The sequence below is a fragment of the Talpa europaea genome (assembly GCF_964194135.1).
Source record: "Talpa europaea genome assembly, chromosome: 10".
NCBI classification, from domain to species: domain Eukaryota; kingdom Metazoa; phylum Chordata; class Mammalia; order Eulipotyphla; family Talpidae; genus Talpa; species Talpa europaea.
Window position 1 is genome coordinate 103,655,310 of NC_140077.1, and position 21,234 is coordinate 103,676,543.

Here is a 21,234-nt window from a genome sequence, read left to right on the forward strand (position 1 = left end):
TCTGACTCTGGTGAATCCTCTCACCCCCCAGCACCTCCTGCCTGTACCCCAGTTCTTGTATGCATAAATAAAAAAATCTTTAAAAGAAATTTAAAAAATAAAGGTACCTAATGTAGGTTTTGTGAATGTTTGTATTTTAAGCCAGGTACCAGTTAATATAGAGAACTAATATATATGATAAACAATACAATTGTTCTTGAAGCTTGTGGCTACTTTTCTTAAGGGTGAAGATGTGCACAAACCATCTTATTAATTACTGACTTAATAAGTTACGATTAGCTACATCTCTGATGAGCACTGTGGTTCCTATCCATTTGTGGCTGAGTTTGCCATCAGATCCACAGTCCCAAATCAAAAGTTTACTTTTGTATCCAAACTCCTTGTCACTTTAGCTTAAAAACATCTACTACTCACTGTCTAAACCAGCAGGAATTTTGGAGTTTGACTAATGTTGTATATGCAAATAACAGATGGAAGTATTCATTCCATTAGTTGGGAGATTGACATAAAACAAAAATGATTAAATTTTCAATGTTTCAAGGATGTAGTTTCAGCAGGAGAGAGTTTAAAAGCTTTTGGATAACATAAATATTTATCACATTCTGCTCTGAGTGTACACGTATGCACGTGCACAGCTTGTAATTGACTAAAGTAACTGACGATGTTATCGAGCACTTAGCATTGGAGGGATTTAATCTCATTTTGACATGTATTTTAGAACTTGGACAAAAGCTATATATGGACATATATCAGAAGGAAAATAGTACTGCAGTTTTATTTCAAGTTATTATAAAACTGGCACACTAACATGTAAGAACGAATAAGAACCTGTGGCACTCTTAAAGAGAATGTGGATTTCTGCCCATATGATTAGAGAGAGCCCAGTAGTACTTTCCTCTCACCCTGACAGTAAATCCTTGATGTCGCTGAGAAAAATACACAGAATGTGAATGTGGTAGGTGTGCCAGCCTTGAATCATCTCACAGACTGGCCATCCGTCTTGCTCCCTTGCATAATTTTCTTATAGCATATGCCAGTTATTATGCCAAAAATAAAAACCAAGCAAGGAAAACATTAGAATAGCCGATCCATTCCAAGTGCAAAATTCCAATTATCAAAGCCTAACACAAGCCTTTTATTTAAAAAATCCACTTTGATCTACACTGTTAATTGGCACAATCTCTACTAAATGACACTAGCAATTAAGTGTTGCATTTCTATTCTGTTTTCCTTTACTAATAGTAACAGAACATGATAGCAAGCTGAGTGCATCATTTGGTGGAGACAAAGGTCCTGGTGAGAGCGTTAGACCCACCTCAGACTGGGGGGTTCCTCTGCCATCTGGGGGTACAGGGCTCAGCCTTTATTTCATAGCGGTTTCTAAAGACGAGCTTCTTGCCTTACGAGCTCATCAGAATGTACTTAAATGATTCTCCAGCTGCCAATAGTTAGATCTACTCTAAATTTTTGTCAGGGTATTGGTTTCCTCAGACTGTGGTTTGTATAAGTAATTTCGTTTTAGTTCTGAATTGGTAACTAAATCTGATGACGGTAAATGAAAGTGAGTTTATGAAATTTTAAACTTGGTAGTACAATAGTTCTTCATATAGAATATAAACATTTTACTTTTCTTAATAACAGAAAAGAGGCTAGAAAATTTCCACGTAACACTCAATACCGAAATAAGCATGTTAAACCAGGTTATGATGTGACAACCTGAAAGTGACTTGGGTGCACTTGGCTCTCCGGGAAACTGGTTCAGAGGGAGCCTAGAAACTGTGACCTCCAAGCTGTATTTCCAGACCTAGTACAGGCCCTTTCACCAAAGGACCAAGCTTTTAACAATCTCTGGCTATTACATTTTCTCTTTCTAAATTCAGCGCTTACAAAATATTAATTCTCCATCTGATGATGGAGAGGAAGAAAGATTCGGGCTGAACACTGCAATCTAAAGTCATCTACTGTGGAGAAATATTCTAGATGTACTCTATGTTACTTCTCACAGCAATGCGTGAAGCCATTTTTGCAGAAGAGATGACTTGGATCTATAGAACCCGAATAACTTACTCCAGGTCACACAGTTACAGTTAGTAGTGGCAGAGCCAGGTCACTTACCTAAATAAGTGACCAGGTCTGGGATTTATGCTTGGCTTGGGTTTCTCAAACTCACAATCAGCCCTCCTTTAGCAAATCTCTATTTGATAGAATTTCTGACAGCGAAAACCAGGTAAATGATAAAAATAATAAAATCAAAAAAACCCAAAAAATAAAATAATAAAAACAAGAAATTAGCTTGTGAAGGGCAGGAAATATCAATAGAAACCAGAAAAAGGAGTTATATCAGGAAAAGAAATTATACCATAATTTGGGAGAGAAACTTGAGCATGTTATAACCCCAGAGTCGTGTCCATGACCTGGGTATGCTTGTAACATGACCGCATGACAGATACCAGGCGCCTTCTATCCAGACCCACTTGGCACTGGGAACTCGACAGTGTAAGAGAGGCAACCACCTCGCCTTGCAGAACTTCCAAACCAAGAGACCTAACTTGACTAAAACAGGTGAACAAAGTTCCTGCAGGCATTTTGTGAAAGTCATGATATGGGGGTGCAGCATCTGGAAGGACCCCCAGGAAGCACAGACATGGTGTCCACCCCAGGCAGATGGAAAATTCTGCCTGACAACCCTGTCATGAGCCTGTGAGGAGCAGAACACTTATGAGTGTGGTGACCGGAGCAGAGAGGACAAAATGGGAGGGACTCGTGAGGTGGGATACCCCCGAGTCAGCAGGTCGTGTGGAGAGGAGGAATATGGAGCGTGGTCATGGCAGCGGTGGAGGCCACGCAGGGCGTCGGTGGGACGTAGCTGTGTCATCGTCATGTTACTGAACTTGGAATGAGAACTGGATTGATGGGGAGACTGGTTAAGCAGCGATTGCAGGGGACAAGGTGGGATAGGCTAGTGGCCCAGAGGAGGGAGGTGAAGACGAGAGAGGTGATTCAAGAGATGCTGGAAAGGCACGTTCCAGGCTACGTAGAAAGAAGGGTGATTTAAGAGAGAGTGCTCAGATTTCAGACATGTCGTCGTTTCTTCTCCTCCTATATATGTGAATCCTGCAAATCTCTACATGTTATCACCTTTCGTCACGATGAACCCTGTGAGTTGGGGGGAGGCCAGCCAGTGGGAGGCTCGAGGGTCAGGTGAGGCTTTGAGCATGAGCCAGAGGTGACTTGGACTTTCAAAATAACTACAGCAGTTTTGTTTCCTTTTCTTCCTGGGCATAAAACAATAGGAGAACTCACTGTAAAAGAACCCAAGCTTCTTGATTTTGAAGTCAGAAATGAAATCCAGCTCATCGTTTTAGCTGAAAGTCGGGGGCGCAGAGCCTACAGCAAAGTGGCAGTCTCCATCCAAGATGTGAACGATAATTTCCCAGGCTTTCAGCAAAGCGTGTACCAGGCATCCGTGCCCGAAGGCCAGCACTATGGTGCTCACGTCATACAGGTAACAGGAACACCGTGTGTGTGTGTGTGTGTGTGTATGTGTGTGTGTGTGTGAATTATTTATCAGTGTATGTTCAAATAGCTAAAGCCTTTCTCCAGCTCATACATAAAAAATGTTAGATGTTGCCAGGGCCTAAACAATGTTTGATGGGTTGGATGAAACCTCAGGTTGAAGGAAGTGTGGAGTTTCTTAGTTTATTTATTTTTTCATTTCCTACTTCTCTAGAACTCTGAACTCTAAGAGGGAACCCATAGGGAGAAAAAAACCCACTCACCTTATAAACAGAGATAATTTAACAAGGAAGCCAAAATGTGAGAATATAATTTAAATGCTTATGGTCTGTGGATGGAACTGTGCCTCTAGTGTCATGAGAGCAAAGGGCAGAAGCAAACTCTATCTGCAAGGAAAAGTCTAAACTTCACAGGGCATTTGCACCAGGTTTTGAAGGGCCATACGCGCTCACTGGGTGACACTTCAGCCAGGAGCTTGGCCTGAGGCACAGACTCATGCAGGGGAAGAGCCGCCTGGGTTGAGATTTGCAGTAGGTTTGCGTGAAAGACATAAGTCTGCTCTTTTTTGGCTTAGCCCACCTCAGGAAAAAATAAAACCCTGAAAGCGAGTCCGTTCACACAGTGGTCTTGTGCAGCTTTGTCCTTCCCCTTCAATGTTAATTGCTGTTCTGTCTTCAAAAAGAACCCAGACATTAGGAAACCTGCTACCTCTTGGGAATCTGCAAAGGAAGTCAGTACAGAACCTTCCTGAGGAAGTCAGCAACAGGTGGGACCTCCCCTCTGACCCTACCCTCTTCTGTTGGGTTCCATCTTGCTGGGATTATCTGTCAAGGGGTGGCTGACCCCAGTCCCGCCCTGCCGATGGCATTGCCCCCTGCCTCAGCCTTGCAGACTTCCTCTCCCTGGATCCAACTCTTGGGGCACCAGGGCAAGGAGGGACCAATCACTGCTGATCTGTCCCGATGATGCCAACTCAAAGCAGCTCTGCTGCAGTTGTCCCGCTGCTGTGCTTTACCCAGGCACTGCTTCATGACAAAGTACTTTCCAGTGGGGTTGGCTGCCGTGGACATGTGTGGCCGCCCTCCTAACCCTGACTGATCTCCTCCCTCCGGGGAGGGCTATACCCTGGGACACTTTGAAGCGCTCAGACCCTGGTTCTGCAGATGTGCATGGGGTTCTCTTCCTGGGATCCTGAAGGAAACTGCGTCCTTGCTTTTCTGTACCAAACAGCAGGCTTGAGCACCTCCTGCTGAGATCCTGGGGGCCCTGTGGGGTCATGAGGGTGCCCTGAGCACACAGGCAGCCAGGTATGGGGTATGTGAAAGGGCAGGGGAGAAGCACACCCCAGGGAGGTCACAGGGGACGTGAGTTCAGGCCAAGGCTGGGGGACAAACAGGATAAAAATAATCAACTTCATCTGTCACCTTGTTCTTCTGGAAGATCTTGAACACACTGATAGAATGAAATTTGTGATTAACTGTAATGTAGATCAAATAATACACATCCATGGAGAATGATGCAAAACTTGTTTTGTCCTTGACACTCCCTGATAACTCAACCAATTAATGACCGGACTCTAAACTCATTAGCATGAAATCTAGGTTTTGTGTGATTTATTTATAGATCTTTTTAAAATGAGATTTTCGTCTCTTCTAGTCTTAGATGTTACTTCTCAATTTTGTGCTGATGAGCATGTTTAGAAGAAATGGAGGGACAATCTGTCAGTACGAACTAGCTGACTTTCCCCACTCCCTCTTTCTGCATTTCCCTCCTGAATTTTACTGCTTCACAAATGAAAGTGATGTTGCGAAGTTACTGTGTCAAAGTTACCACTAAATAGCAAAAATACCACTAAAATGATTATGATTTAGAAGCAGTTTTCTCCTGATGCTCTAATCTGATAAATGGCTACTGTATCACCTTTTCTACATTCAGTTTGGGTGTGTTACTTTGGCACTATTCTTAATTGCTGATCTTTATTTTTTTTTTGTGCCAGTATATTATACCTCAGTCCTGTTTAAAAGAAATCTAATGGAAAGAAAAGTCACAGAAACAATAGTAAAATGTTTTGTCTTATAATTTGTCTTTCATGTCTAGTTTGGTTAGTTTTGTAATACAGAATAAGCAAAATGTCAAGTTTTTAATCCTTTGTCCTTTTTATCATTAAAATTAACAAACACAAAATAAAATGTGTGTATGTTAATATAATTGTATTATAATACAATCATATATTTTATATATAATATAAAATTATATTTTAATATAATGTAAAAAAACAATTTTTGGCCTATTTTACAGCAATTCTTTAAGCAGGGAAAATAAAGCAAATGTATGAAGATTGTATGAAGATTTCATTCTTGCTTTTAGCCTGAATCCACATGCAGTTGACGCTTGAACACTGTGGGGGTTGCAGAAACCCATCCCTGCCCAACTGAAAATTTACTTGAAATGTTTGACTCCCCCAAATGTATCTTGGTATCTGTGGGGAGTTGGTTTCAGGAACAGCCCTCCTCCACCGCCATACAAAAATCATCATTAGAGACCCATGTCCTTATAGTTGGCCCTCCATTCCCAAGGACTCCGTATCTGCAGATTCAACAACCTGCTTCCGAGGTTGATTAAATCAGAGCCCACAGATAGGAAAAATCTACGTGTAAGAGAACCCACAATGTTCAAACCCGTGCTTTCCAAGAGTCAGCTGTCTGCTGCTGGAAGTCTTCTATTTCAGCAAATCAGATTTCTTTTTCAAGTATTTTTTCTCCTCTTGCCTAAAAGTGTAGCTCAAAACATGTGCTACTCCTACTGCAAGTTCCTTGGGAATGCTTAGCATGAGTGTGCAGAATAGTTTCTCTCCCCATTAACCACTTTATTATATAAATAAGTAAGCTTCAGCTGTTAGTTGGTGTTCCTTTGATCGTTGTTTATGAAATGGGTTTACCAATCTGTGATTCTTTCATAATGCATTTCTCTGAAAAGAAAAGGCTTACCCCACCGCAGATTAAATCCTTGTCTAACGGAAGCATCGGTTCCTCGCAGATTTTGGCCACAGATCTGGACAGTGGGTTGAACGGTCTCATCGAGTATTCTGTTCTCTCTGGCAACCACGGAGAAGCCTTCCAGATGGACATGCTGAGCGGCGCCATAACCATAAGCAGCGCGCTGGATCGCGAGCTCATTGCCTCCTACAGGTGTGTGGGAGACGTGCTTCCATGCGGGACTGTCCTGCTTTCTGCCTGACCCCGTGGAAGCTTTGGGCATAGCTTCCTATTATGCAAGCTTAGCCATGGAATGTGTTCTCACCTTGACCCAATGTATGATTGCTCTTTTGATAACATTGAGTCTTAGAAAGTATTTACTATTTGGAAAAGGCAATTCGACTAGAAGAACTATAAGGTGCCTTCTAGTTCTAAGATTCTATGAATTTGTGATACTTTTAAATATTAAATGAGGGGCCTCCCTGGTGGTGCAAAGGGTTAAGTTGCAGCACTGTGAAGCTCTCAGCAGCCACTGCAGCAAGAGTTCCATCTCTGGCCAGGGAGCTGACCCACATGGCACAGCAGACCTCACCTGTCTCTCCTGCTGTTCCCCACTGCAGTGTATTTCAGTCACTCCACCTATTCTGTTCCCACTCTGTCTCTGGTGAATCCTCTCACCCACTGCCCCTCTGGCCTATACCCCAGATCATTCTAGAAATAATCAAACTCAAAGCACACACTCAACATTAAATATATTTTTGTCTAGAGCCTAAGATACACCACCCTTATACAGAACTCTACAAAAGAGAGAACAGTGTTGCAGACCTCCTGGGAATTTAAAGAAGCCAGTGCTACACGCATAGACTTACCCACAGAGATATTCATGGCATCACAGTCTGTAAAAGAAAAAGACACTGAGGAACCCAGAATATCCACGTTTGGAGCTGCCTTAAGAATGACAGCCCAGCCCTCCTGTGAAATACAGGAATTTTAAAAGAGCAGGAATTCTGTCTGTGTGTACCCTGGAGGACAGAGCTTTAGGACACGTGACTGAGTGGAGGAAGTAACAGGTGCCACTGCTGTGTGTTCACTGCTGGCCCATGTGAGTAAAAACTAGCCCTTGCGCTTGACTGGTTCAGGAAGAAAACCTGAGAAAATGTAAATCTGGCTTATTTCACTGAGCATCATCCCTTCCAGCTCCATCCATGTTGCTGCAAATTGCATGAGTTATCTTTATTGATTGCCGAGTAATATTCCTTTGTGTATATGTACCACATCTTCTTGATCCAGTCATCTATTTTTGGGCATTTGGGTTGTTTCCAAAGCTTAGCTGTTATACATAGTGCTGCTATAAACATAGGGGTGCAGGTGCCCTTTTTAATTAATATTTCTGTGTCCTTTGGGTAAATACCTAGGAGTGGAAAATACTGGATGGTCTCATTCATAACACGAATTTAGAAAATCTAAATAAGGGACCAGGAAAAAGACTAATTATAATAAAGTAAAAATCAAAATCAACAAGCAACTATTAAACCAGAGATACACTATGGGGCAGTCAGGTGGGGAGAAGGGAGTAGGACCAAAACAAGGGGGCTGGGAATTGTATGGGGACTATAACCAAGATGAAAATGCATACATTGTGCAAAAATGAAAAATGATGTAAAAATATATAATTTTTTTAAATTAGAAAAATTATTAAGAAAAAAATAAAATCTAAGCAAGAAGAAAAAAAAAAAAGAAAACATAAAGCTGATGTGTCCCTGAAGAGGTGGTCAGGAAACCTACAGGCAACGAGAAGCTTGACTATCTTGTACCTGTTAGTGACCTTATGCCTCTGTCTTTTTTTGGTATGTTCTCATGAAAGGTCTTGCAACTATAGTGTTTCATTTAATCCTCAAGTTCACCTCCTCAGAAGTTCAGCTAGGCATTTTCTTTTATTTACTGTTTTTTAATTGTGTTAGTTTTTACTAAGACAATGCTATTTTAGACCACGGTATATGATTTAGGGGAAAAGATTCACACCTCCTTGGATGTATGTGAGTACACCTTACCTACCATCAAGGCACCCATAAATCTTCCTCATTGCCTCCCTTTTCTCCCCATTCCCCAGTCTCTCTTGTGATAACCTCAGTTCTGCAGTCAGATTTCTGTGATTTGTTTTGGCTTAGTTTTTTTCTGTTTCACTGTTCATATATGAGTGAAATCATTCAGTATTTGTCTTTTTCTTTCACACTTATTTTGCTTAGCATTATTCCCTCCAGTTTCATCCATGAAGCAAATGGCAAAAGTTCATCTTTTTAACAGCTGAGTAATATTCCATTTCATTCATCCACATATCTGTCCTAGGGCAATTAGGCAGCTTCCATGGTGTGGCTGTTGTGAATAGTGCTGTAGTGAACATAGGAGTGCATATGTCCCTTTGAATGTCCCTGTACTTTCTTATTGACTGATAAGAGCACACATGATGGTTGCTCAGGGTCACTGAGCTGTGTGACAGTCACTTGGGACCACCCTCAGGCTCTGACTGAGCGTCATACTACCTGTGATGTATAAACTTCAAGGCAAACCTTCTGTTTAGGGGGAAAGCAGGTATACAGAAGACCTATGTGTCAATACTCTCCTAGGCCAGTCTACTTTCATGTTTTATGAGGAAAGAACAGTATATTCATGTGGTTAAGCAGCGAGAATTGATTAAAATGGAGTCTCTGCCTGGGCAGATTGGATTAATTAGCTTTGGAAAAACTCTCCAACTGTAAATGTTTGATTAAGTGTTTAAGTCTTTTTTAAAAATATATTTCAAAATAATGCTTCAAAAGTATTTTGAAAGCTTATTTTATGATCTTCCTCTGTATTAACTAGTAGGATTCCACCCCCCCCGTAGTATCTCAGTGGAATCAGTTGTTGTGATACTTACTGTATAAATATATTAAAACCAACCCTATACATATGTTAAAACCTATTACTGCTACATCATTCCTATAGTACTTTAAAACATAAGTTCGTTTTTATTTTTCTTCATAGATGACTGCAGAGAAATCTTAGGCTAGTGTTACCTGAGTGATTTTGAAATCAGACTATTGATGTTCTACTGCATTCTAGGAACTAAGTATTTCCTGATTGTAATTACTTTCTGTTACAATTTTCTTCTTACTCATTGGAACCTAATTAGCAATTAAGTCTAACTGCTCTCAGCTTTTTCCTATTTGCGTCATAGTTTCTATGTTCCCAACATTTAAATTGGCTCTAAGATTTAGAAGTGTCCCTCTCCAGTTCCCCTTGAGGAATTTAATTTAAGACTGGGAGAAACAGCAATGGAGAAATGGTAAATCTACACACAGTGCCACAGAGAGATACAGCAACAGCCACACACACACACACACACACACACACACACACGTGCACATATACACACGCATACACACACTCATACACACAGTCTCCAGTATCACCAGGGCAAGAAAATACTTTAACCTCATGTGATTTCTCTTCCTTCTTCAGATAGGCTGCTATGACTTTAGTGCTTTAGAACTGGTGTCATTTAGCTTTTTCTATGTTTTTTTTTTTTTTTAGTTTATTTTTAAATGAAGTACCTTTTTCTTACACCATTGTTGTTTTGGACACTATTTTATTTCTTCCCTTGGGTATGGTCACCGTAGTTCTTCCACTACCAAAGCACCGTGTAAGGGCAGGATAAGACACAGTGCAGGTTTTCTAGGATCCCATGCAGACCAGGTAAAGGAGGAGTCAGAGTCCTCAATAGCTTTTTGCAGGCTTTTATTGGGATTTACCCGGTATACAGCAGGCAGGGGTGCTGGGGGGCCGGGAGGCTGGCAGGCCTCCCAGCCCCCAGCAAATCCTCACTCTATCTGGGCTCTCCAGTGATTTCTGCTTCTTCGCTTCTCTCTCGGCTTCCACTGGCGTCCCCGTGAGGCCACCCTTAAAAAGAACAGTCTTAGCCCAGGTGAATCCCATCTACCTCTGCCCACACCCTACTCCAGGTGCCCGCCATCAGGCATGCATTCAGGACCGCAAGGATCCATCATCTTTCCTGATAGTGGGAGGGCAGAAAAGCCTGACATTTTTCCTTACCCTACACACCGTAACCTCACACCACAGTCCCTGTGCTCTGCCTCCTCCCCCATTTTCATCCATACCCATCCCGTCCTGGATGCTTCAGATCTATGGTCACCTTTCAAGGTTTGTCTTTGTCTGGCCCTTTGTTTGGTTTGTCTAGATTCCACATATAAGTGAAGCCATCCAATACTTATCTTTCGTCTTCTGACTTATTTCACTTAGCATAATCCCTTCCAGCTCCATTCATGTTGCTGCAAATGGCATGAGTTTATCTTTTACACTGCTGAATAGTAGTCCATTATGTATATACATACATCTTCTTGATCCATTCATCTGTTTGAGGGTATTTAGGTTGTTTCCATTTCTTGGCTATTGTAAATAGCACTTCAGTAAACACAGGAGTACACATTTCATTTCAAATTAGAGTCATTTAGCTTTCAATTTTACTTGTGAACTATTGCTGTTTTCCTGATTGAGGGAAATAACCCAAATCCTAGCCCTTTGTTTTAAAATATAAATGAGGAAAAAAGATATGGTCAATTATGATTCTACTCATTTTAAATGAGTTTACTAATAATCACAAGCATGGCCACTGATGGAGCACCTGTTTCTCCTGTATCTGGTAGTATAAGAGACTCATGATTGACAGATGAAAAAACAGGAGTGCAGAGAGTTTGTGCTGTTTCCCAAGAAAGTACAGCTAGTAAATGTCTCCCAGAAATGGTACATTGTTTTGACATAAACACCTCATATACTATGGTGACTTGCTGGATTTGGTTTTCTAAATGTATCAAAAATAAATCAAGCGACATTCCTATAAAATAAATTTAAATGTCTTTTTAGAAAAAGCCAGGGGAAAAAAATAAAAGTAACTAATCAGAAAAATTTTAAATTTTCAACCAGGTGTTTGATATTAAAGCTATTTTTCCTCATTCCTGGATGGTGCATAACATTTTCTGATTCCTTTCCTAACCAGCCTGATTGTGCAAGCAATGGATAAAGGGATGCCCAGGTTATCAGGCACAGCTGTGGTCAAGATACAGGTGACTGATATAAATGACAGTGCTCCAGTTTTTCTCCCTTCTGAAGCAGTGGAAATTGCTGAAAGTAAGTGTGCTGACTTGGAATAGTGGTTTGGTTAACTTGTATATTATCATTTATCTTTTTTTTTCAGCCAGCAATTATATTAAATATGACTACTTAATGTCAACAATCAGATAGCAAATGGATGGCCAAAAGTTAAATACCATCCCAGAGAAGTTAAGTATTCAAACTGGGACTTGCTTTCAGACCTGCAGAAGGCCAATCCTAGGCTTGAATGCCATGCACATGGCATCTCTGTGGACAGACGTTTCTTAGATGCGAAATCTATTCTGTGAAGAAGCATCTTGTTTACTGGGAGGTTCATTCTGAACCTCATCTGAGAAACCCTTTGTCTGTCTTTATGTTGCACGAATGACAAGAAATAAGTGAAAGGATTGGATGTTTGTCACACAAAGCTGCCATTTTCCTCTGCTATAAACTTAACTATAACACTTACAGAAAGTTTTATCACATTGATGGCAGAGTTTGAAAATACAGAAGTGTATGTGATGTGCTGATTAATCTTAGTGATTTGGGCCTCTGGATAATGCAGTGACTCTAGAGACTCTAGAGACTAATCCCAAAGCTGTCAATAATTCCCAGAAATAAGATGTTAATAAGGTTTCCAGCTGGGTTGCTGGGGAAGGTATTTATACCAGCATCCAGGAGACTAACTCACATCATGTAAATACTTTCAGATTAGAGACTTTTATCTTTACCTTACAGACTAGCCTGCCATGTGTGTTTTCTAGCTGTATCCAGCATGTCAGTAAGGTAGAGGTAAAACCCAACCCAAGTCTTCTGGCTGAATCTTCAAGTAGTGGTGGTTCCTCCCTGGTCTGTCTCCTTTCACTCTTAATACCAATTTCATTTCTAAAGTATCCCTAACATTTCACTTTTCAAACAAATTACATCACTGTTCAAAGAGGGACATACTCAGAAACTAATATAGGGATAAAAATACAACTATTCTAAAACATTCTACCTATAAAAAAATTCTCCAGTTTTGCTTCTCCCCTATTTGACATATTTTCATTTGCTTTTACTGAAGGTAGTATTGTAAAGCACATGCATTAGCATCCAAAGGCAGTAAAATGTCACATATAAATATAGCACCAGAACAAACAGTATAAATAAAAACACGCTGAATGGGACAAGTCATGATTGGTGCATATCAAGAATGTTCAAACGTGGAGTGGGAAAACTTGAGTTTCATTTTTAGTGAAATTATCCTGAATATGTCGGCTTCTTTCTTCTACCTGCACCTACCTGTGAGCCTAAAAGCAAAGTCCCTTCCATGGTGGTTTAGGTGAGGAAACACATGTAGTATGGGGGGCATTAGCGTGTTGTGTGTTTTGTGATTTTATGTGTGTATAATATTAGAGATCTGATTTTATCACTTGTGTAGTATGTCTTTCATAATCTTGATCATTTTGAGTTATATTTTTAAGGAAACAGTATACCACACCAAAAGAAACACTTTTACAAAAATAAGTATGAGGAGCTAAGTATGTTTCTAACCTCAATACCAAATGTTTTCATTTAAGTATCACATACTTTTTAAAGTTTTATGTTTTGTCTTAATGTTTTTAGTAATGACCTTCTGCCCACCTCTATCCCCCATGAATATATGATTTTTTATATAAACTTTATAATGGAAAGTAGTTTAGAATATTTCTTGGTCCTGGAATGGTGTTGTAGGCATATAGTGAATAATGTAACATAAAAATTGAGTATACTCTACCTCTTCAATTCCGAACTCAGTGGTACATTTTCATTTTTATTGGGCTCATAAATTCTTCAGCATTTTTGTTCAGTTCATAACAAACTTTGTACGAGAAAGCATGCCCAGAAACAATATGTTGGACTTAAAAACGCTTGGATTGAACTATTAAAGAAAAGTATTTCCTTGGCTAAATTGTAATGGAGGCTGACATTGGTCATGACTATTTCAGATTCCTTGCCTGGTACTGTTGTGACTCGAATATCAGTTCATGATGTGGATTTGAATCCAACTTTCATCTTCAGTTTTGCCAAAGAGAGTAATCCTGGAAGCCAGTTCGCTATTGATCGGAACACTGGAGTAGTGGTGCTGGCGAAAACGTTGGATTTTGAGGAAGCGACCGAGTATAAGTTGCTCATCAATATTTCTGATTCAGTGTATCTCACAGAAGGAACGCTCATTGTCCGTGTGTTGGATATAAATGACAATCCACCAGTATTTTCTCAAGATTCTTATCAGGTAAAGCCCCTAAATAGATGCTGAAGGCATAGCCCAAATGAAAGAGGATGTAGTCATGTCAAACTACTGTTGTTGATGGGCTAATTTTAAGCAGACATAGTCACTGTCTGCAGTGCCTAAAGTTAATGTTGAGGGTTTGATGTTTAATGTCATGGAGATAGCAGTGTATATGGAACTGAGTATCTTACTCAAGTCAGTTTCTTTGGTATCATATGTCATCATATGAAAGTCTGCCTGCTTTCTAGTTCCTAGGGATTGGAGTCCAGTTGTTCATAACAACTGGAACTTGCCTAATATTTGCAAAGCCACAGGCAAGACAGTAGGCAGTTTGGAGTATCAGCATTTAATTTGGGAAAGTGTCTTCTTTCCTAGGCTTACTTTTGGAATTTATTTATTTTTTAAAGATTTATTTATTTATTTATACAAGCACTGGGTACAGTCAGAAGCGCGGGAGGGTGAGAGAATCCACCAGAGCCAGAGCCAAGAGCAGAACAGGCAGACTGATGAAGTACACTGCTGAGGGGAGCAGCGGGCGGCAGTAGAGGTCTGTGCACCAATTGGGACTCTCGCCCGATGGCCGGGGATCAAACTGGCGCTGCAGAGGCTGCGGGCAGCTTCGCAACCCAGCGCTCAACCGCTACGCCACCGAGGAGGCCCACTTGTGGAATTTATTAACGTTGTATAGAAACCAATCATGAACATACTGGTGGAAATTTTCATTTTTTGAGCATAGAATGAAGGAGAATGATAGCATCAACTCAGTAGTTGGAATTGAACACTAGCATTCCTGACTATAGAAAATACAAGGTTTGCATGTAAACCCAGGAGTAAACCTAAATAATGGACTTCTGTGAAGGCTTGCTAAGTCATACAATGTACATAATAATCAACGTTATACAACACAGTGTAATAATATCTATTCACCCTCCTATAGTACACAAATAACTTAGAAGGGAAAATTTTCATACTAAAAATCAAAATGAATAAGAGTTTTAAAAAATTGTTTTTTTCAATTCTGGTACTAACATATCTTCTTAATATGTCAGCTTTATAAATAGATATGTCAGATAAAATCAGGTTCTCTGTGTAGTTTCCATAAGCAAAATGAATAAAGTGATACCCTGTTCCAGCCCTGTTTGTGAAAATACCCATCACCTTTAAGGACATCGCCTATCCAGTTCTTTTTCCCTCAGGTTACTGTTCCCGAGTCGCTGCCTGTGGGGTCCTCGGTGCTGAGTGTGGCAGCCACAGATGTAGAAAGCAGCGAGAACATCTCTTACAGAATCCTCCCCTCTTCTAGGGAGTTTGCAATTGATCCTGTAAATGGTGAGTTATTTACAGGCTTTGGGGTTTATCAGTTTGAGTTCCAGAGTGGAAACCTGCAAGAATCCACTCCAAATGCTCCTAAAAATAGGACCTGGCCCTATTTCTTAGTATTGAAGACCTTCGCATTTCTCTTCGCGGCAAATGGCATGGCAGCAAATTCCAGGGTTGCCTCTCTTCCCCCAATGTATCAACGGCCAGAAAACAAAAGGAATGGATGAAATGCTGGCAAATGATCAGAAATTCAGAGACCCCGAGATCATCAACAACCTTATTCATCAGTCCAAACGAACGCAGTTTGGGTAATTATCCCAGGTCTCAACAAGATGAAGCTGAAAGCACCAAGATAGTGATGAGAACTTCATGTTCCTGGAACCTGGCGGCTTGTTCTCCAGTCAAGGGCAAAAAGTTCAGAACAGCCTCATGCATTCAGTAAGAACCAAGAAAAAAAATCAAAACATGAAAATCATTCAAGCATCTCTAAGGGAAAACCGCCAGCCATGTCCTGGTCCATTTGAGGCCTTCGAAGCCTCCTGGTAGCTTTATCGGAGAGTAAGACTTTTGTGGTTGTGAAATGCAGTTAGGCAAGTGACTTTCGAGAAGTTAAGCATAGTATAGAGAAATTTTTAAAATGAGTGACCTAAGTTAATTTGATAGAGATGAATAATCAGCAGAATACTGCCCTTAGCAGAACACACTCTAGAAGAGACTGCCTGGGACACATCCCACTATATGCTCCCCACCTGCACCCCCAAATGTCATGTCACCAGTGAGAGCTGGTGTGAAGGTCAGGAATGGACCACAGTGCAGGTTTCCTATGATCCAGCAGACCGGGTAAAGGAGGAATCAGAGTCCTCAGGGTTTTTTTTGCAGGTCTTTTATTGGGATTACCAGGTACTTGGCAGGCAGGGGTGCTGGGGTCCGGGAGGCTGGCAGGCCTCCCAGCCCCCAGCAAATCCTCACTCTATCTGAGCTCTCTGGCCTTCTCTCTGCTCACGGCTTCTCTACTTCTTTCTCTGCTTCTCGGCTTCTACTGGCGATCTGGTGACGCCGCCCTTAAAAGCCCCGTCTCAGCCCAGGTGAATCCCATGCACCTATGCCCACACCTTATTCCAGGTGCCCGCCATCAGGCATGCATTCAGGACAAGGATCCATCATCTATCCTGATGGCGGGAGGGCAGAAAAGCCTGACATTTTTCCTTACCCTACAGCTGGTTTACAAGTTCACCTCAGGGTGATGGATGTAACCAGACTAGTGACGATTTCTCAGAATGTATATTAACTGGATCATTACGTTGTACACCTGAAGCTCATGTCATGTTCTAGAGCAACTACCTCGCAATGAAAGAAAATAAACTCAAAATTTCCTGAAAGGAGAATTTATTTTCAAAATACTAGTCTGAGGCTCATGGAGTGTTGCTACCCAGAGAGGCCGACAATGTTGCCTGTAGTGGCAGGCCCTGTGCAGGTGTGTGCCTCTGAGGAGTTGACTTTCCTTTTCTTTCCCCTCTGTAGGGTAAGGTAAAAAATGTCAGGCTTTTCTGCCCTCCCGCCATCAGGATAGATGATGGATCCTTGAGGTCCTGAATGCATGCCTGATGGCGGACACCTGGAATAGGGTGTGGGCATAGATAGAAGGGATTCACCTGGGCTGAGACTGTGCTTTTAAGGGCGGCGTCACGGGGACGCCAGCAGCAGCAGGAGAAGCCGAAGCCGAAGCTGAAAGAGAAGCCGAGACGCAGCAGAACGAACGCCAGAGAGCAAGGATAGAGTGAAGACTTGCTGGGGGCTGGGAGGCCTGCCAGCCTCCCAGCCTCCCAGCCCCCCAGCCAGCACCCCTGCCTGCCATATGCCTGGTGAACCCCAATAAAAGACCTGCAAAAGCCACTGAGGACTCTGACTCCTCCTTTACCCGGTCTGCCTGGGATCAGAAAACCTGCACCGTGCCCTATTCCTGCCTTTACACCCTCCCTTCCCCTCTTCCCTTTGGTCTATCCATCTCCTCTCTTTTCTTTTGATGTCAGCTGCTGGCCTGACCAGGAACATCATGTTATGGGAGGCAGGAAATGCTCCTTCTGAGCCTTCAATTCTAGCAGCACCTGAGCTGATGTTTGTTATCAACCAGCTTTGCAATGAGATACAGATGAGAATATTTGTATACCATTAAATGGCATCAGGCCCATTTAGTTCTGACTGAAGTGTAGCATTTATTTTTTTTAATTTTTTTAAATTTTTTTATTTAAATAGTTTATATAATTCTTACATCTTTTTTCATCTTTGCACAATGTATGCATTTTCATTTTGGTTATATTCCCCATACAATTGCAAGAGGTGTAGCATTTAAATGACTGTATCTGTATTCTATTTTAGTAGCTATACTTAAAACCCATTTATCTTAGAAATGCCATTACACACATATAGAAATTAAGTATTTCTATATCTAAATCAATAAAATGTATTCAATATATTCCATCAATTAGGGAAAACCCCACTTGTTAAATCAACCAAGAGCTTTAGAGAAGACATCTTTGTAATTTTGAGCAATAGTTATAACTTTACATTACCCTATTACAACTAACATTTGACTAAAGTGGATGTCAGTCAGTATTTCCAGAATAAATATTGTTCTAGGATGTCTTTATATATGTGCATCTATGGCTCATAGATTGGGATATAATTTTTTTAAATAATAATAATTTTCTAAAGAAAATTAGTAATGGGATAACTTACTAATGAAAGTAACAAAACTACAAGAAAGTTATGACAAAGTCACATTCACGCAGCAGGCATAGATAACGGAGTGAATGCCGTGGGGATTATTTCTGAATCTTAAATGTTACAAAAAGCATAAATGCAATCATCTTCATTCTTCTATTTGGCATTACTGTTGGTGTAAATTAAATAACAAATCTAACAAATAACTAAACAGTAAACCTTCCGTAAATATTTACAGACCGCATGGATCATGAAAATTTAATTTCCCAACATTGAAATTCTGTGTCTTGTTTTTCAGGCACCATATTTTCTATCCTTCCTAAATTACCTCTGGATAAAAAACCAACCATTCGATTTCTTGTCGAAGCCAGCGATGGTGGGGTCCCGGACCTGAGGGCTGTCACCCTAGTGGAGGTAGAAATACAAGACATAAACAGTCATGCCCCTGAGTTCGCAGTTGGATATTACAACCTCAGCTTGAGGGAAGATGCTCCAACTGGGCTCACGCTTATCACATTTTCCACCACTGATCACGACTGGACCCGTGAAAACACACGTGTTGAATATTCCATCCTCAGTGGTGACTCACAGAACAGTTTCCTCGTGGAAACTCACTTCACTCATTCAGACCATCCCTACAAGCCAGTCGGTTACCTGGTACTGCTCCACCAGCTGGACAGAGAGGCCACGGCCGGCCTCCAGCTGGTCATTCTGGCGTCTGACCGAGGCTGCCCTCCCCTGACCTCCACAGCCACGGTCTCTGTGGAAGTGCTCGATGCCAACGACAGTCCCCCTCGGTTCAGCAGGCTGACGTACCACGCCCACGTCAAGGAAAGCACCCCTCCGGGCAGTCACCTCACTGTGGTCTCAGCCAGCGACCCTGACGAGGGCGCGCACGCTGACATCACCTACCACCTCATCTCTGGAAACGAGAAGGGGCATTTTCACTTAGAAGAAAAAACCGGAGTTCTTTATCTCCTCAAACCTCTGGACTATGAGGAGACCATACAATTCACTTTAATTGTGCAGGCTTCAGATGAAGAGAGGAAACATTTCTCCTTTGCCATTGTGCTGATCGGAGTCCTGGATGACAATGATCATGCACCTCAGTTTCTCTTCTCAAGACTGAACTGTGTGGTCCCTGAAAACCTGCCCGTTTTTTCCACCATATGCTCCGTGAATGCTCTGGATTTCGACACTGGTCCGTACGGAGAACTGACCTACTCTATTGTCTCCCCCTGTTCTGTGGCTCGTGGGACGCCTCCTCATCCTGTCCCCTTCCTCATCGACCCGGTCACAGGGGACATTCATGCTAAGCAAATCCTCGACTACGAGAACAGCAATAGCTACTGCCTGACGGTTCAGGCAAAAGACAAAGGTGACGCAACAGCCTCGTTGGTGGTGTGGGTGGATCTTGAAGGGATCGATGAATTTGAACCCATTTTCACTCAAGAGGAGTATTTTTTCGACCTCCCAGAAAAGAATCACGTGAGGCAGTTGGTGGGCAGAGTCGAAGCCTCGGATGCAGACGCTGGTATTGATGGAGTTGTTCTTTACTCCCTCAGGACTCCATCGCCTTTCTTTTCCATAAATCAGACCAATGGGAATATTTATTTGACTAGAGCCCTTTCCCTCAGAAACAGTCAAGTCAGCAGAGAAGACACCATCGAAATGAAAATTACCGCTCACAGCCCCAAACCAGGCTCTAAGTTTACCACGTGTACTGTTTTTGTGAACGTGTCTTTATCCTTGGAAGGAAAATACTTAGCCATTTCAGTCAGCAGCTTTTCAGTCAGCCTCACAGTCTCCTTTTTAGTGTTTCTGTTACTAGTCTTCATTTTAACTGTAGTGATTTTCAGGCATAAACAGAAAGACCCAATAAACACTTACGAAGAAAAGAAAACCTCCCCGTCCTGTGTCAGCGGTGAGAGGCCCAGGGGGGAGGCCAGCAGGCTCAAGGCCTTCCAGGAAAGCAGCAGCTGCCTCCCGGAGGCCGTGCCCATGACCTCCATGCCTGAATGGCTGAGTTTATTAAGCATCATGGAGAAGGACCTTGTGAATCTGTACAGGCACTCAAACTCCAGCGGCCACTGCTCCGTGGAAGGAGAAACTGCAGAAGATAAGGAGATCCAGAGAATCAACGAGCACCCTTACCGGAAGGATGCTGGGTCGGCCCTGAGCGATCGGGAGTCCAGGGTGCCAGACTCCGGGATCCCAAGGGACTCGGATCAGCTCTCCTGCTTGTCCGGAGAGACGGATGTGGGGGTGACTGCCGAAACAGCAGAAACCAGCCAGACATTTGAGGAAGGAGGTGGAGGAGAAGGCTGTGGCACACCCACTGTTCAAGATGATATGTCACCCCAGCCACTAAGGAAGAATGAGGTGAACGTGGCCATCCAGGCCGACAGCAGAGAAGAGTCTGTTTTTATACCAGGCGAGCAGGAAGCAAGGATCTCCATTCTCTGCACTCAGAAAGCCTCCAATGATGACGTAGGAAGCAGTCACCACTGGGATTATCTCCTCGGTTGGGAACCCAAGTTCCAATCTCTGGCCTCCGTATTTAATGATATTGCAGAACTGAAGGATGAACATTTGCCTGGGCCTGGCCTTCCAAAAGAGAAGAAATCTTTGGGCTTCCCCCCACCTTTGATCACTGCAGTGGCCCAGCCTGGGGTTAAAGCTGTTACACACAGGATGTCAGCCATCGCCCCCCTGCAAGGACCAGTGGTTCAGAAATACCCACACTCACCCATTTGCTACCATCTCAGTTCTCTTCCGGAAGCCATGACACCCAGCTTCTCTCCATCTCTCTCCCTCTTGACCATGCGGACCCCCACCATCCCTTCAGAGTTGTCAGGTGGAGGCTTATTGGGTTCCCGGGTCAGTGATGCATACATTGGACTTAACCCCGACGATGAAGTTCAAATATAAAATTATTGTCAAGCCCCTGCTCAGCATCGGTCGTGAATGATTGAATAAAACCTTCTTATTCTCCTGGAGATCAGGTCATTTTATCCAGGCCTGAATGATGAATTTAGGCACAGGCTTTAGATCTTGCTCATTTTAAGTTTCTCAAATTTCTTCCAGCCTTAATGAGAAGCTACCCCTCTTTGAACCTTCACGTTTTACTCTCAGGACTCACCTTTGTGTATATTAAGTAGTGTACATTCTGTCATAACTGGCTTCCTGTAGGATCAGATTTTCAATGGACACGAACTTGACTGCTGTAATGTGTATGTAGAAGTAAGTTCTGGTGTATTATGGTCACACTAGAGGTGACTACACTGCTACATCCAAAACAAACTA

At 42.2% G+C, this 21,234-nt stretch overlaps 1 protein-coding gene across 1 annotated transcript in view; it reads left to right on the forward strand.

Annotated features, from left to right (window-relative positions):
- DCHS2 (dachsous cadherin-related 2) overlaps window positions 1-20,859 on the forward strand; it is a gene marked incomplete at both ends in the record, with an annotated part of 163,519 nt that extends 142,660 nt beyond the window's left edge. Inside the window, 6 exons of the mRNA XM_084245589.1 lie at window positions 3,294-3,505; window positions 6,553-6,704; window positions 11,542-11,672; window positions 13,604-13,890; window positions 15,084-15,216; window positions 18,227-20,859. Coding sequence (XP_084101715.1) covers window positions 3,294-3,505; window positions 6,553-6,704; window positions 11,542-11,672; window positions 13,604-13,890; window positions 15,084-15,216; window positions 18,227-20,859 — 3,548 coding nt within the window. The remainder of the gene's footprint in view (window positions 1-3,293; window positions 3,506-6,552; window positions 6,705-11,541; window positions 11,673-13,603; window positions 13,891-15,083; window positions 15,217-18,226) is intronic.
- Between the last annotated feature and the right edge of the window lie 375 nt (window positions 20,860-21,234).